General features: G+C 39.6%; 1 protein-coding gene across 1 annotated transcript in view; it reads left to right on the top strand.

Moving 5' to 3' along the window:
- The first annotated feature begins 5,275 nt into the window (after positions 1 to 5,275).
- dnah12 (dynein, axonemal, heavy chain 12) overlaps positions 5,276 to 16,161 on the top strand; it is a 53,363-nt gene continuing 42,477 nt past the window's right edge. The window contains exons 1-5 of the mRNA XM_056449494.1: positions 5,276 to 5,472; positions 7,016 to 7,103; positions 7,208 to 7,234; positions 7,329 to 7,518; positions 16,071 to 16,137. Coding sequence (XP_056305469.1) covers positions 5,276 to 5,472; positions 7,016 to 7,103; positions 7,208 to 7,234; positions 7,329 to 7,518; positions 16,071 to 16,137 — 569 coding nt within the window. The remainder of the gene's footprint in view (positions 5,473 to 7,015; positions 7,104 to 7,207; positions 7,235 to 7,328; positions 7,519 to 16,070; positions 16,138 to 16,161) is intronic.

Raw genomic sequence — 16,161 nt, 5'->3', positions numbered from 1 at the left:
AGCCCAAGCAGCCAATCAGAGGCCAGCGGGGAGATAATCGTGCGTCATCCGCCTCACAGCCTTCATTCTTGCAGCCTTTCTCTCCCCCCACACCCTCTCTCTCTCTCTCTCTCTCTCTCTCATATACACACACTCCTCTACCCTCCTCCTCCCCTATCGTTTTTCTCTCTCTTTTCTGTTCCCTTGCTCATACAAACATACAGTAGCTGCTGGCCAACCTCAAGCTAAGGGGTTTACGCGTTTCAACTCCAGTCCCAGGAGGCTAGTTTCATAAGCACTTGATATCTGGCACAGCTCAAAATTAGTTCAGAGTGTGAATTTGTTTAAAGCACAATTAAAGGTTGTGACAATTGACCTAGATTTACACTGAGAGCTTTGATAACTAGAATAAATTGCACACAATAAACCAACCTAAACCTCTGCAGCTTCCATTGTAAGCTTAAAGGGACAGTTCACTCATTTATTTTTAACTCAGTAGCTTTGTATGAAATTGTGTTCTTCCCTATTACGTAGTTGGCAAAATACGGCAGGTGCATTCCAATATGTGTACTTATACATTATTCCTATACATTTTTTTAAACCATATGTCGGTGCGCTAACCACTAGGCTCTAACCACTAGTTTAGACACTTTTAAGCGTAAACAGTGCAAGAAGTGTGTTCACACACAAAACTCCAAACTCAAATAACCCAGATGATGGACAGAAATGTGTGAAATGTCGGATGCTCAATGCACTCAACTGTCTCAGGGGTACTTATGTATGTGTGTAATGAAGTTTATTACTAAATAACCTTATAAAGTTGAGCATGTAGAGTATAAGTACATATTGTTTAAAGCAGGGGTTCTCAAACTCAAACTCCCTGCAGATTTTAGCTTCAACTGGCCTCAACACACCTGCAAGGATGCTTCTGGAAAGCTTAGTAAGAGCTTGATTAGCTAGCCTAGGTGTGTTTGATTGGGGTTGGAGCTAAAATATGGAGGACACCAGACCTCCAGGACCGAGATTGAGAACCCCTGGTATAAAGCCTTGTTTCCACTGGATGGTATGGTTCAGTACAGTACAGTAGTACGATAATTCCATTTCCATTGTCAGACTTTGTGAAATAGTACTATCTAGCACAGTAGTCCGGAAAAAAGGTAATCTAAAAGTTGGAGCTACTTAGACTAATTGCAGATTGGTTGACTGTGAATTAATACTTGTGCACAATGCAAGAGCTGCCACCTTTCTGTGTGAATGACGTTGTTTGCTATATTGTCCACCACAAATACAGGTAAAACAGGTAAAAAGTATTAACAGTGTTTTAATAGTATACCTACAGTAAAAAGGTCAGATTCTGTTTTAATGGTATACCTACGGTAAAAAAGTGGACATTTTCTGTATTTTAATCATATACCAACAGTAAAAAACGGTCAGATTCTGTGTTTTAATGATATACCTACAGTAAAAAAAGTGGACATTTTCTGTATTCTAATAGTATACCTCTAGTAAAAAAATTGACAGGTTCAGATTTTTAGTGATAAAATACACATTTTCAGTTACAAAATACACAAAACCTGTGTTTTATTGGTATACCAGTTAAAAAACTGACAGATTCTGTTTTAATGGTATACCTACAATAATAATAGTTGCTACAATAATAATAGGTTTATTCTGCTGTGGCAACTAACTTAAATTAACCCGAAGGAAAATTAATGAATGAAAGTATTAGCAGAAGAAAGACAACCCGGATTCCTATCACTGAACCACACCGCCCAACATTAGACAAAGTAGACGTAACACAAGTACTCAAATGGCCAGTGAGTTTCTGAAGCATGCATATGATTGACTATCCCATGAGGCTATCTGAGAGTATTTGTGAATGGCAGTGAAGTAATATAACTCACATAGGTATAGCTGTGTTATAATGAAAACATAGCAAATGTGTTTTTACACTACACAAATGTGGAAGTAAGCTCTTGTCAGGGATTGTTTTAGGACTTTGCCAATGGGGAAATGATTAGGAAAAACAAATGGCAGTAAACAGTCAAACTACTTGCTCTACAAGCAAGTGCATCTATAAATAAAAATGATATAATAAGAAAATACCAGTTTGAAATATCAAGCAGCATAATGGGCTTTATATGTCTAAAAATCAAAGGAAGTGAATGAGACTAGAAGTCTTGAGCCAATAAGCTTCCAATGAATAAAGATAAAAATAAAGTCAATATAAAATGTACTTAGTGGTTGAAACGTATTTACTTACTATATTTAAAATAAGTACATACTCAAAAGAGTGTTGGAATTAGAACGGAGTCAATTTCAATTATTTTTTGCCTTCTGTTTTTGTTTTACCACTTTCTAGAACCAATTTTTGCCAGACTCGAACCCTGTCATCATGGTCAACTCCTCTTTGCATCTCAAGTTTGCTGAAGTACATGGTGAGCTAACTGGATAAACTGGTAATAGTGGGAATGCAGTCCACATAGAGGTAAGCAGTCAGCTGGTAAGCGTAAAAAGGAACAGAGTCATACCGCCCCGTAGTAGTTAGTAAATGCAGCCATACGATCTCCAGAAATGTATATAGGGCTACGTTTTCAGAATGAGCCTATGTTGGATTTTACAGTTCTAACAAAAAAAAAATAAATCTAAATTTTTAGATAAAAATTCCTGCTTACCTTTTTATTTTTTTAGTCAGTATTTTTTTGTCAATTTTTAAAAATGTGGTCATGTTCTAAATCCTTATACTGCAGGTTATGGCATAGACTCAAATATTAATGTAAATATATTAAGATCATATGTTCAGGCCAGGCGGTTCATTCTGCTGTGGCGACCCCCGGATTAATAAAGGGACTGAGCCAAAAAGAAAATGAATGAATGAATGAATGTTCAGACCACTGCACATAAAAATTAATGACACAATTTGTCATTGGTTGCTTTACACATCAGTTAAAGCCTGTGGGTTGTCCTTGGCCAAAGAAAACTTTGATGGAATCAAGACCTCCTGCCATCTGCTTGTAATATGGCAAAGTGGGACTAGCTGGAAAGTGACATTACGCTGTTGACAATAGACCGTTTTGCCAAATAATATTGCTATATATTGGTAATGTGACAGTAATTTAATTACTTTATTTCTGCATAACACAAATTCCAATGCAAAGTGATATGATATGGCTATATCATAATATCACTTACTTTGTGTTCATAAGACAATTCTGAACTATAAAACATTGCTGGATTTTCCATATCTTAATGCTGTGTTAATGAATGCCATCAGAGTGGTCTCAGTGAGCCAAGTGGGTCATTTGCCCTTTGTCTTGAATGCGCTTACAGTGTGATTGATGAGCAGAGTGACAACTGTCACTCATCTTCATTGAGTAAGACAGACCTATTTTAATATAGCCTTCACACTGGCCCTAATGCAGTGAAATGTAGCGTAGGCAAACATTCACAATGCTTTGTGATGCATTCAATACAAGTACTGTATGCTGTAACATCTCTATTTATGACTCAGTAATAATGCAAAAAATGCAAAAAATAGTCTGCATTTGAGTATTAACTGCTCACATTGAGGGGGCCGTATCAAGCCATGTGGAGATGCCTACTCCAAATGTTATTGTGAACTGCCACCTCTGATATGGAACCACCCAGGCGGTCTTGTCCTCAGACATGCTTTGTTTTGGTTTTGCTTACTTTGAGGAGTCATTTTCAGGGCAAGGACGTTTTACTGGAACACAGCAACTGCAAATGAATCACATCCAGACTGTTCACACCCAGACAGACTAAGTAGGATCTTTCGGAAGGTAATTAAACTACAGGGCATCTAGCAGTGCCACATTAATCACACCACGTGTGTTGGATTGTAAACGCCCCATTAAAATGACGTTGGGGAAATGTCGCCCTCTTGTGGCATAACGTGTTCATAAAATTTGGTGATTGTGTTTGGTGACGATATATACTTTATTTAGATCAAAACTTCATACTCTACTATTGTTTGATGTCATATTACAAACATTGCAATGACATAAAGCCTACTGTATCATATTTAACAACTGGAGTTCTAAGGCCTCAACTTTGTATTAATATTAAAATAAAGTTGAGTAAAGTTAATAATTATCAACAAACCATAGCTGTTTATTCTGTTTATTCTTTATTATAGCAATTAAAAGGCAGTTTATAGTATTTTAGTTAAGCTGTGGTATAGTTACAGTTCATGTAGGCCTATTTTTGTTGTGAAAACTTTGCAGATTTTTTATGAGGCTAAAGCAACTTATTAAAACCTCAAATTAAACATTAAAATTATAAAATTAAGCATTTATATCTTTTTTTTTTTTAAATAGAATGACAACTGACACGAATAAGCCTTTTATTGGGTAGCCTAAGTGGTTTGTTATATAAATAAAGTGCAATTACACTACTATCGGATTAATTTTTAATATGTTGGCCATTTTAACAGCTCTAGCCTATTTGAACCGAAAAACCCTGATGTATCTGAAATAATTTATAAATCAGAAAACCTTTTAGTTAGATTTTTAAAACATATTTTCTAAAAGTTAATATAAAACAAAAAAGTCAATAAAACTATCCTGACAACAAAATGAAAGAAATGTAAAAACCAGAACAGCTTTACTGTACTTATCTTTAATAAACAATTCTCCTTTTTAGATGATAAAGCTTGAATTTATATTTAATATAATAAGTCGAAGACTAAGCCGAAGAAAAATGTTAAACTTTTTTAACAAAAACTTTATGGCATCGTCTTCAAATCCGAATCGCAGTGTTTACTCACCCTCATCTTGTTCCAAAAATGGATTTCCTCTGTGAAACACAAAAGGCACTGACAGCCTCAATCAGCATTTACAGCATTGTCACTTGATCTTTCTTCCATACAATGAAAGTGGAGAAGTGAACATTTGTATCACAGTGAACTGTATTTCTCGTCCCCAAAGCACTCCTAGCGTTTTCTGACAGCGTGCAAAGCACTTCCGACTGTGCATCCATGACGACCGACATGTTGACGGAAATACCCCAGGTGCAACAAACTTGTGTCATTTCGGAGCGAGAAGCTCAAAAGTACCGTTAGATGCACGGATGACTTGTCAGAGCTACGGTAAAAGGTAAATGCGAAGTCACGTAAAAATTATATGTATCCTAACGTTAATTCGTTTACCGTTAAGCTTGTCCCTAAAAAAAACGTTGGTCAGGGTACTGTTACCTTAACGTAATAGTTTCAGCGATACGAACGACTGCGTTATAAATTTAGCAATAAATGTTTTTTTTTTTTATTTCAGTCGTTGAAATGCCGACCTCAGCCGAGGCATTAAAGTCTCAGGAGGTGGATGGTTTGAGGAGGTACAGTGTCCTGCCTCCTATTCCAAGCATCCCGGTGCAGGATGGAAGATTAGAGGGCCTTACCGAGAGCAGACGAGCCGTGAGAAGGAAACTCATGCGACACCGGAGAAGCAAACAACAGCAACAGCAACTGCAAAACATGATGTGAGAACTTTGCTGTCGTATTTAATTTCTGTTAGCTTTTATTTGGTTTGTAGTTAATCAAGGAGATCTTTGTTACAAAGTTTTTCCATTTCAAATGCTGTTCTATTGAAGTTTGTATTCATCCTGTATTTTGATCAAATTAATACAGCTTCAGTAAGATGAAACCAATTGAATAGTACACTTTCAGAAAAAAGTAGGCTACAGTAATGGTACAAATAATGTTCCTTAAGGAACAGGTTTGTGCCTTTGTAAAAAATTGTACCTTATAGGGTACAGAAAGGCCTCTTCTGATACTGTTCTGTAACTTTTATGGTACATTTGAAATAAAGGTACACAGTTATTCCCATATAAAAGGTACAAAAGTCTTTACAAAAGTAAAGAAGAACAACTTCTTTACTACAATATCTATGGAAATAAATATGACTGGAAGGGCAACGTGATTTTATGAATAATTTGAATAAATGAATAAACTAAACATTGAAGGCATTTTAAATAAATGTTTGGTAAGCATTTTTGACACTGTTAAGGTACAAAGTATCTTGTCACTGTGGTGGTATCTTCATGAATCAGATTTGTACCTTTGTTGAAGGTACAATAATATATCTGCAGGTTTTAAAAACCAAAGGTACATTTTGATTTCCCATGGTACAAATCATGTCCTTAAAGGTACAAACTGCAATGATACAAATTAGTTTCTTTGTCATAAGATACAATTCTGTTCCATAAAAAGGTACTGCAGTGACCATAGTTTGTACCCTCTTTGGTACAACATTGTACCATTTTAGTGTAGTGTGTATACAGATATAAAAAAAATTGCATTATGGGACCTTGAGCTCTGCTCTGTCAACGTTTGATTTTGAAAAATTACTTTTTGTATAGTATTTTGTATAGTTTTTGTATAGTAATTTACAAATCTGAATCTTTAACATCAAAGTAATAAAATTGTCTGTAACACTTTATTTTGACAGTCCCTATTGCACATTTTGTTGACAAAAAATTACATTGTAATTATATGAAAATTGCTTCTTATTTGAGTATTAGTAGACTGTTTGCTTAATATCTGTTGATATTGCTCCTTCAACAGACATTTACCAGACTATAAGAAACTTTGCAAGTACATATCAACTTACACAAACCCCAACCCAACAGTCTACTTATAATTTGTCTATGTAATGAGAATTAGTTGGCATGTAGATGCAATTTAACTTAAATTCAACAAAATGCGTGAAAAGGACCATCAAAATAAAATGATACCAAATTGTCAATAAATGACACTTTGTTAAGCTTTTGTTAAGGTTTATGTACACCATAGTTTTTCTGAGCATAGATTAAGGCATCATAATGCAATTCAAAACATAAAAAGCATAAAAAGAACCACAACATACAAAAAGGAAAGGGGTAATTAACACACTTTTGTTTACAGTGTATTGTACAATTACTTTCAAAGTGTTCCACTAATTGCACTTCACTACATACTGCTACTGTTTATGGTTGAAGATATCTACCTGAATATATTGTCATGTGATATCTGCAATTGTTTTAGAGTTGACAGGGCAATGCAAGCGTTCCTGCATGCCAAACAAGCAAGAACTGCCTCTCCTCCTTCTCCTGAACCACAGCTTCCCTCAACAGTAAAAAAACTCTTTACTTAATCATACATATTACACACTATATGATTGTAAATAATGTCTTATATATGTATTTCTTAACAATGTACTTTATGTTTGTTTTCTAGATGATCAGTGAGGAGAAAAAACAATATGTATGTTATTTTTACATCATAATTTAGAATGTAATACCTGGTGGATCTTTTCCTTCATTGCTTTTTATTCTTTCCCTCCACATTCTCATTTTAGATGAATTACTTATTTATGAAAGAATGTGTTGAGCAAAGTCCTGTGGCACCCTTTCAGCAACAGTGGCTGGATGCCATGTTGGGCCGTGTGTCCCTTCGGCTTCGCCAGGGGCCCGGCAGACATGAGTTACTTGAAGACATATGCAAGGAAGTCAGCGAGAGTTATCTCAAAGTCATGATCAAGTACAGAGGTAAAGTTCACAAAATAAAAACAGGATAATGTTGCCATATGCGCTTACGTATAACATATAACAACAAAAAGCCAGGGGTTTTCCTGGATCAATATGAGGAGGTGGTATTCCAATCATACAGTTTTTGCTATTTGAAACAACATTTTGGATTATTCTTATCATCTTATCAAGTTAAACCTTCGAAAACATCTTATTTGAAAAGGATAATGTTAAATGTAAGTAAATACATGAGCAGTGCTTTAGCATCACTTGGAGTCTGTCTGTAGTCATGACTGCCTGCCTGATTTTTAACAAAAGTAATAGGTGCATTACAAAAAAAAGATTTCTGCTTAACTGTTGCAAACAATTTAAATGGGTTAAATTTAAACTAACTTAATTTGTTTGTTTAAATTTAGCATAAATAAATTGTTTGCAATCACTTTATCATTTAGTAAATCCAATTAATCATCTTTGAGTAATTTCTTTTCTTTGTGGGAAAAATTTTTTATGGAATTAGTCGACTCATAATTATCTATGCAGGAAAACCCTGCATAACACTCTATAGGCAGACTAAAAGGCTGTAATTGTGCGTAAAAGAATGCAGATGGGGAGAGATGCATTGTCTGTGTGTGACCTTTTTTAAAAAAATGCAAAAAAAGAAACAATTGTTCCATAAAAGTACCCACAAAATCACATATGTAAGTCATTTTTTATAGATTTTTTTAATCTCTTGTGATCAACAAGGAAACTTTCCAGGAAATCTTACTTAGGAAATTAAGAGATTTACGAAAAATAATATAAATTTAAGTTTTTTGTTTGTTTATCAAGTGTTTTTTTTTAGAACTTGTTATGCTTGCTTTCATTTAATTTTTATTATTTTTGTCAGTTACAATACAGAATTATGCATACATTTTCAGCTGACTTCCTGTCTATTTTAAAATGTACTTTTAAAATGTACAAATTACTGTACATTTTTGTAACTGTTATTAAACCTGAATGATAAAAAGTACAGACAAAAAATAAAAAGGTATTAGAGAACAGAACAAAAAACAAACCTGAACACACAAGGAAGATAAGATACAATGTAATGGTGACTTTGCAAAGTTACATTAAATTTACAAAACTGGAATATACTTCAGGGTTTCTGCGGGGTCTTAAAAATTCTTAAATGTCTTAAATCTCAAAATCAAAATTTTAGGCCTTAAAAGTCTTAAATTTACTGAAATGTTGTGTTGTAGGTCTTAAATCTTTTTTGAACAGGTCTTAATTTTACTTTGTTCATGTATTGCTACCAAATCTGGCCAAAATCCATACAATCACCAACAATCAATCTCAATAAAACTTCTGTCATGGATTGGTCAGGCTCTCACGACCCCCACTCACGAAGATCACCATCACCTGACTTCTAATGAGCACACAGCTGCATCACATTCACGAGCACCAGATAAAAGCACAGCACTCCAGTCGCTCATTGTCCGGGCTCGTCTCGACGAAAGCGGACAACTGAGCGACCACTCAGCGTAGTCATCCTCAGCTAAAACAAACGATTTACTTACCTGTTCTCTTTGTATTCCTCCTAGTCTTCCTGGTCCTCCCGAATCGTCCTGTCTTCCAGTCCTTCCAAGTCTGTGTCATCCTCTGTCAGCTGTATCTGGTGTGTGCTGTCCATCCTCGTGTATTCCTGTTACCCAGCCACGGAGGAAAAGACCCCAACATCATTCCTGATCCTCCTGGCTATCCTTCATGTGCTCCTTGTTGTCATTTAATAAACACCCTAACGTTTCCTTACCTCTGTCTCCTGTCCGCTTCATAACAGAAGCCCGGACCCATAACGACGACAACATGAGCACCCCCGATCACCTTCAAGAGCTGGTGGACCAGTTGAAGCGGATTCTACAGCCACCAGCTCCACTTTCCAACGCACCACCAGCACCGAGCACTTCCGCCTCCACAGTTTCTTCTTCGGCCCTTCCTTCCAGTCCCATGGCCCGACCAGCGCCCTACTCAGGCGGAGCGGGGGAGTGCAATGGTTTTCTGTTACAATGTTCCCTCATATTCGAAATGCAACCTTCTCTATATCCCACAGATAAGTCGAAGATCGCCTACATCGTATCTCTACTCTCTGGACCTGCACTTAAATGGGCTGAGACGATCTGGAACCAAGCCGGGCCGGTCATGAATTCCATCACTACCTTCACGGAGTATTTCAAAGAGGTGTTTGGACGTTCTGATGGGGAAGTAGCCGCTGGAGAGCAGCTGTATCATCTAAAGCAAGGTACTCTATCTACACAGGAATATGCTCTCCGGTTTCGCACTCTAGCAGCTGCAAGTGGATGGAATGAGAGATCGTTGTTGACCACGTACCGGCTCGGCTTGGAACCCACTCTCCGAATCCAACTGGCCACATTAGATGATACAATGGGTCTGGAGAGATTCATCCAACATTCTCTCCGATGTTCCGATCGTCTCCGTTCCTATCAACAGGACACCATCAACCCCTCGTCTGCACTCCTCCAATCGCCTGAGTCAACAGCCTCTCCAGAACCAGAACCCATGATAATAGAGTCTGGAAGACTGACATCAGCGGAACGACAGAGGAGGCTGACCCGGGGTCTGTGTCTATACTGCGGTGTCAGTGGACACACCCGTATGGAGTGTCCCCTTCGTCCCATTCGGACTTCAGTGAGTGTATTCAGTACGAATATTGAACAATGTAAACCACTTACTACCACCGTACAAATAACTACTGCCTCTATTTCTCTCCTTGTCACAGCCCTCATCGACTCCGGGTCAGCAGGGAACTTCATCTCCCAATCCCTCTGTCGTCAACTCCACCTCCGTACTGAGGCGTCCTCGCATATATACCAGATACAACCGATAACCCAGTGCACTCGATCTTCGACCCGTATCCATCGACAATGCGAAGACATCCTTCTTCAAGTGGGGTTGTTACATCAAGAGAGGATTCAATTTCTGGTTCTGGAGGGTGCAAATATGGACATCATTCTAGGGCGCCCGTGGCTGGTGAAGCACGATCCCATCATCTCTTGGGGCACAGGAGAGATAAAGAAATGGGGATCTGGATGTACACCTGCCTGTTTCCAAATCTCCCTCTTCAAGGTCGGAACCCCATTTCTTTGTTTGCAACATCGGTCGAGAGCCCTCCTGAGAAGCAGTCTATCCACATTCCTAAGGAGTACAGCTCCTTTCATGATGTCTTCTGCCCCAAGAGAGCTTCCCAGCTACCGCCGCATCGGCCATGGGACTGCGCGATCGACCTAGTTCCAGATGCCCAGTTGCCAAGAGGTAGGATCTACCCGCTCTCGCTTCCAGAGAATCAGGCAATGGAAGATTACATAAGGGAGGCTCTGAGTCAGGGGTACATACGTCACTCAAAATCACCAGCCGCCTCAAGCTTCTTCTTTGTGGCCAAGAAGGACGGAGGGCTGCGTCCATGCATCGACTACAGGGTCCTAAATAACGGTACAGTAAAATACCGATATCCCCTTCCTCTGGTACCAGCCGCTTTGGAACAGCTCCGAGAAGCTAAAGTCTTCACTAAATTGGACCTCCGCAGCGCGTATAATCTGATAAGAATACGTGAGGGGGACCAATGGAAGACAGCATTCGTGACCCCTACTGGCCACTATGAATATGAGGTCATGCCTTACGGTCTGGTCAACGCCCCCTCCGTATTCCAAAACTTCATTCATGAAGTCCTCCGGGAGTTTCTTCACCACTGTGTAATAGTGTACATAGATGACATCCTCATTTACTCCCGGAGTGAGGCCGAACATCGCCAACACGTTGCGGAGGTCCTACACACATTGAGAGAACATCACCTCTACCTCAAAGCGGAGAAATGCTCATTCCACCAGAAGTCGATTCATTTCTTGGGATACATCATTGACCAAACCGGTATACGTATGGATGGGAAGAAAATTGAGGCTGTTCTATCCTGGTCAGAACCCACTTCCATTAAGGAGCTCCAGAGGTTTCTTGGGTTTGCTAACTTTTATAGACGGTTTATCAAGGACTACAGCAGGATTACATCACCTCTCACTAATCTCCTCAAGGGTAAACCCAAAGGACTGGAGTGGACCAAAGAAGCAGCCGCAGCCTTCCGCCTTCTTAAGAAGGAGTTCACAAGGGCCCCACTCCTGACTCATCCTGACCCAAATCTTCCTTTCGTGGTGGAAGTGGACGCATCCACCACCGGCGTCGGGGCAGTATTATCTCAACATCATGATACACCGCCCCGACTGCATCCCTGTGCCTATTTCTCTCGGAAGTTGAGCCCGGCGGAGCAGAATTACAGCATAGGAGACAGGGAGCTTCTAGCAATCAAGCTAGCCTTGGAGGAGTGGCGTCACTGGTTGGAGGGGGCCAAACATCCGTTCCAGGTGATCACAGATCACAAAAACCTCCAATACATCAAAGAGGCCAAGAGACTATGTCCACGTCAAGCCAGATGGTCACTTTTCTTCTCACGTTTTGATTTCTCCATTTCCTATCGTCCAGGACCCAAGAATCTAAGAGCAGACGCTCTCTCTCGTTTACACGAGCATCACGATCATGAAGAACTCCCAACGAAGATTCTTCCCGAACACATCTCCATTTGTCCGATCACCTGGAACGCTCCTCCAGTCGTTGCCACTCCGGAAGCCCCTGCTCCGCCGGGATGCCCTCCTCATCGGCAGTTCATACCACCTGAACACCGGGTAGATCTGATCCACTCCTTACATACCTCGCTAGGCACTGGACATCCAGGGATCAACAATACTCTCTCGCTAGTATCCCAACGATTCTGGTGGCCAAACATGGCAAGGGATGTGAGGCAATATGTTCAGGGCTGTAAGGACTGTGCCCAATCCAAGAGCCCACGTCATCTACCCGCTGGAAAGCTCCATCCCTTGCCGATTCCGAACCGTCCCTGGTCACACCTAGGAGTGGACTTTATCACTGACCTCCCTTCGTCAGAAGGTAATACCTGTATTCTAGTCATAGTAGATAGATTCTCAAAGTTTGTCAAACTAATCCCTCTGAAAGGTCTTCCCACAGCCTTTGAAACTGCCGACAATATCTTTAATCAAGTCTTCAGGTCATTTGGTATTCCAGAAGATATTGTGTCGGACAGAGGTCCACAGTTCATCTCACGTCTATGGAAAGCCTTCTTCAAGCTCCTAGGTGTGGCCGTCAGCCTCTCTTCTGGATATCATCCCCAAACCAACGGGCAGACAGAGAGGAAGATTCAGGAGGTGGGACGGTTCCTGAGGACCTTCTGCAGTGGTCACCAGAACTCCTGGAGCCAGTATTTGGGCTGGGCAGAATATGCCCAAAATTCACTGCGGCAACCCTCCACCGGACTCACGCCATTCCAGTGCGTCCTGGGCTTCCAACCACCGCTCTTTCCCTGGGATGGCGAACCATCTGATGTCCCCGCAGTGGATCACTGGTTCCGGGAGAGCGAGAGAGTCTGGGACGAGGCTCATCAACATCTGCAGAGGGCAGTCCGTCGAAGCAAGGTAACCGCCGATAGGAGAAGGTCTGAAGAACCCAGATACACACCCGGACAAAAGGTGTGGCTATCCACCCGGGACATACGCATGCGACTGCCCTCTCGCAAGTTAAGTCCCCGATTTGTTGGTCCCTTCACCATCGTGGAACAGGTTAACCCCGTCACCTACAAACTACAATTACCCTCTCACTACCGTATTCACCCTACATTCCACGTATCACTCCTGAAACCCTATCACGATCCTGTTCTTCCCTCCACAGAGCCTGACCACGAAGAGGAACCCCCTCCTCCACTGCTCCTAGAAGAAGGAGCCGTCTACGCAGTGAAGGAGATCTTGCGTTCCCGACGTCGTGGTGGCCAGTTGGAGTACCTGGTGGACTGGGAAGGGTACGGCCCCGAAGAAAGGACATGGGTTCCCAGAGCTGATATTCTCGATCCTAGTCTCATGGTGGAGTTTCATGAGAGCCACCCTGAGTTCCCAGCGCCTAGAGGCAGAGGGAGACCACCACGGCGTCGGAGGTGTCGGCCCTCAGGAGCGGGCCCTGGGGAGGGGGGGTACTGTCATGGATTGGTCAGGCTCTCACGACCCCCACTCACGAAGATCACCATCACCTGACTTCTAATGAGCACACAGCTGCATCACATTCACGAGCACCAGATAAAAGCACAGCACTCCAGTCGCTCATTGTCCGGGCTCGTCTCGACGAAAGCGGACAACTGAGCGACCACTCAGCGTAGTCATCCTCAGCTAAAACAAACGATTTACTTACCTGTTCTCTTTGTATTCCTCCTAGTCTTCCTGGTCCTCCCGAATCGTCCTGTCTTCCAGTCCTTCCAAGTCTGTGTCATCCTCTGTCAGCTGTATCTGGTGTGTGCTGTCCATCCTCGTGTATTCCTGTTACCCAGCCACGGAGGAAAAGACCCCAACATCATTCCTGATCCTCCTGGCTATCCTTCATGTGCTCCTTGTTGTCATTTAATAAACACCCTAACGTTTCCTTACCTCTGTCTCCTGTCCGCTTCATAACAACTTCATTCATTCATTTTCTTTTCAGCTTAGTCCCTTTATTTTTCTGGTGTTGCCACAGCGGAATGAACCGCCAACTTATCCAGCATATGTTTTACACAGCGGATGCCCTATTAGCTGCAACCCATCACTGGAAAATCAATAAAACTTTGAACTTTTTATCTAAAAGGTAATTTTTTTTAACTGCTTTTATCATAATGGTTTAATTATTGTCCTTACAATAATATTTGTTTAAAAGTGCTCCTTGTATATATGGCTAAGTACACCGACCTATTTACACTTGTAAATAGATTTAGTTTATTATTTTTTAATAGTTTTTAAAAATTATTTTAAAGAAAGTTTATGTTGGGGAAAAAAGTGTATGGATAAAAGTAGAGCTTTTGTGTTTTTACACAATATTAAAAATATTTTGCTAAGAGATATATAAAATATTTACATTTATTATTATTTAATTATTATTGTATTATTAAATGTATTAAATTATAATAAAAATCTTTTCTGTCTGGGCCATTTGAAAAATTGCTTTGCGTTTAGCCTGTTATGAGTCTAAAATTTCATTCATAAGTCTTAAAAATGTCTTAAATTTAACATGCTGAAACTTGCAAAAACCCTGATAATTATATCAGTTTTAACATTGTTAATTCCCAGAGTTCTAAAATTCGTTCCACTTACTCCATAAAATAGCTTTTTTATGCTTTTGAAGTTATAAATAGGAGTTAGGACTTCCATCTTACAAATATGTATTGCAGTTGCTTTCCATTCTTATACGGTTAGAGGGTTAGGTTGAAGCCATTTATCAAGGGCGGCACAGTGACTCATTGGTTAGCACTGTTGCCTGACAGCAAGAAGGTTGCTGGTTCGAGTCCCAGCTGGGCAGTTGGCATTTTTGTGTGGAGTTTGAATGTTCTCCCTGTGTTTGTGTGGGTTTCCTCCGAGTTCTCAGTTTTCCCGTCACAGTCCAAAGACATGCACTATCAGTGAATTGGATGAATAAAATTGGCCGTAGTGTATGAGTGTGTCTGAACGAGAGAACGTATGGGTGTTTACCAGTATTGGGTTGCGGCTGGAAGGACATCTGTTGCGTAAAACATACAGTTGAAGTCAGAATTATTAGCCCCCCTTTAATTTTTTTTCTTTTTTAAATATGTATGTAATATATGATGTTTAACAGAGCAAGAAAATTTTCACAGTATGTCTGATAATATTTTTTCTTCTGGAGAAAGTCTTATTAGTTTTATTTCGGCTAGAATAAAAGCAGATTATTTTTTTAAAGACCATTTTAAGGTCAAAATTATTAGCCCCTTTAAGCTATATATTTTTTTCTATAGTCTACAGAACAAACCATCGTTATACAATAACTTGCCTAATTATCCTAACCTGCCTAGTTAACCTAATTAACCTTGTTAAGCCCTTAAATGTCACTTTAAGCTATATAGAAGTGTCTTGAAAAATATCTAGTCAAATATTGTTTACTGTCATCATGGCAAAGATAAAATAAATTAGTTATTAGAAATGAGTTTATAAAATTATTATGTTTAGAAATGTGTTGAAAAAATCTCTCCGTTAAACAGAAATTGGGGAAAAAATAAACAGGGGGACTAATAATTCTGACTTCAACTGTATACCGAACAGTTGGTGGTTCATTTGGCTGGGGCAACCTCTGATAAAAAAGGCACCAAGCCGAAGGAACATGAATGAATGAATGAATGAATGTTTCATGTAAATCTCTAATTCCCAAATATAATACTAAAAAAACAAAATTGGATATTAATCTTTCTCCAATGTCCTGTGTATACTGTATGTCTTTGCAAAACAGATACATACAGATATATAACTGCATGTTTAAAAAAATATATAATCTACTCAACTCAATTGTAAGGCTACTTGCTGCAGAGCGTTTTTGAGTTGACTCAACTTACAAAGTACTGCACTTAAGTTGAATAAACTCAAAAATGTCCTGAAACTGGTTGCCTTAAAACTTTTTTTTTTTTCACAGTGCTGATGTTGTTAATCTTTATTTTTTTCTAGTAAGCACTGTACTGAAAAATCCACAGTCAGCTGACACAGCTTCTCAAGATCGGAAGGGATCTGCTGAGTAAGTGTGTAGATACATACAAAA

The sequence above is a fragment of the Danio aesculapii genome, chromosome 23, assembly GCF_903798145.1.
Source record: "Danio aesculapii chromosome 23, fDanAes4.1, whole genome shotgun sequence".
NCBI classification, from domain to species: Eukaryota; Metazoa; Chordata; class Actinopteri; order Cypriniformes; family Danionidae; genus Danio; species Danio aesculapii.
This window is presented reverse-complemented; position numbering and strand designations above follow the sequence as displayed.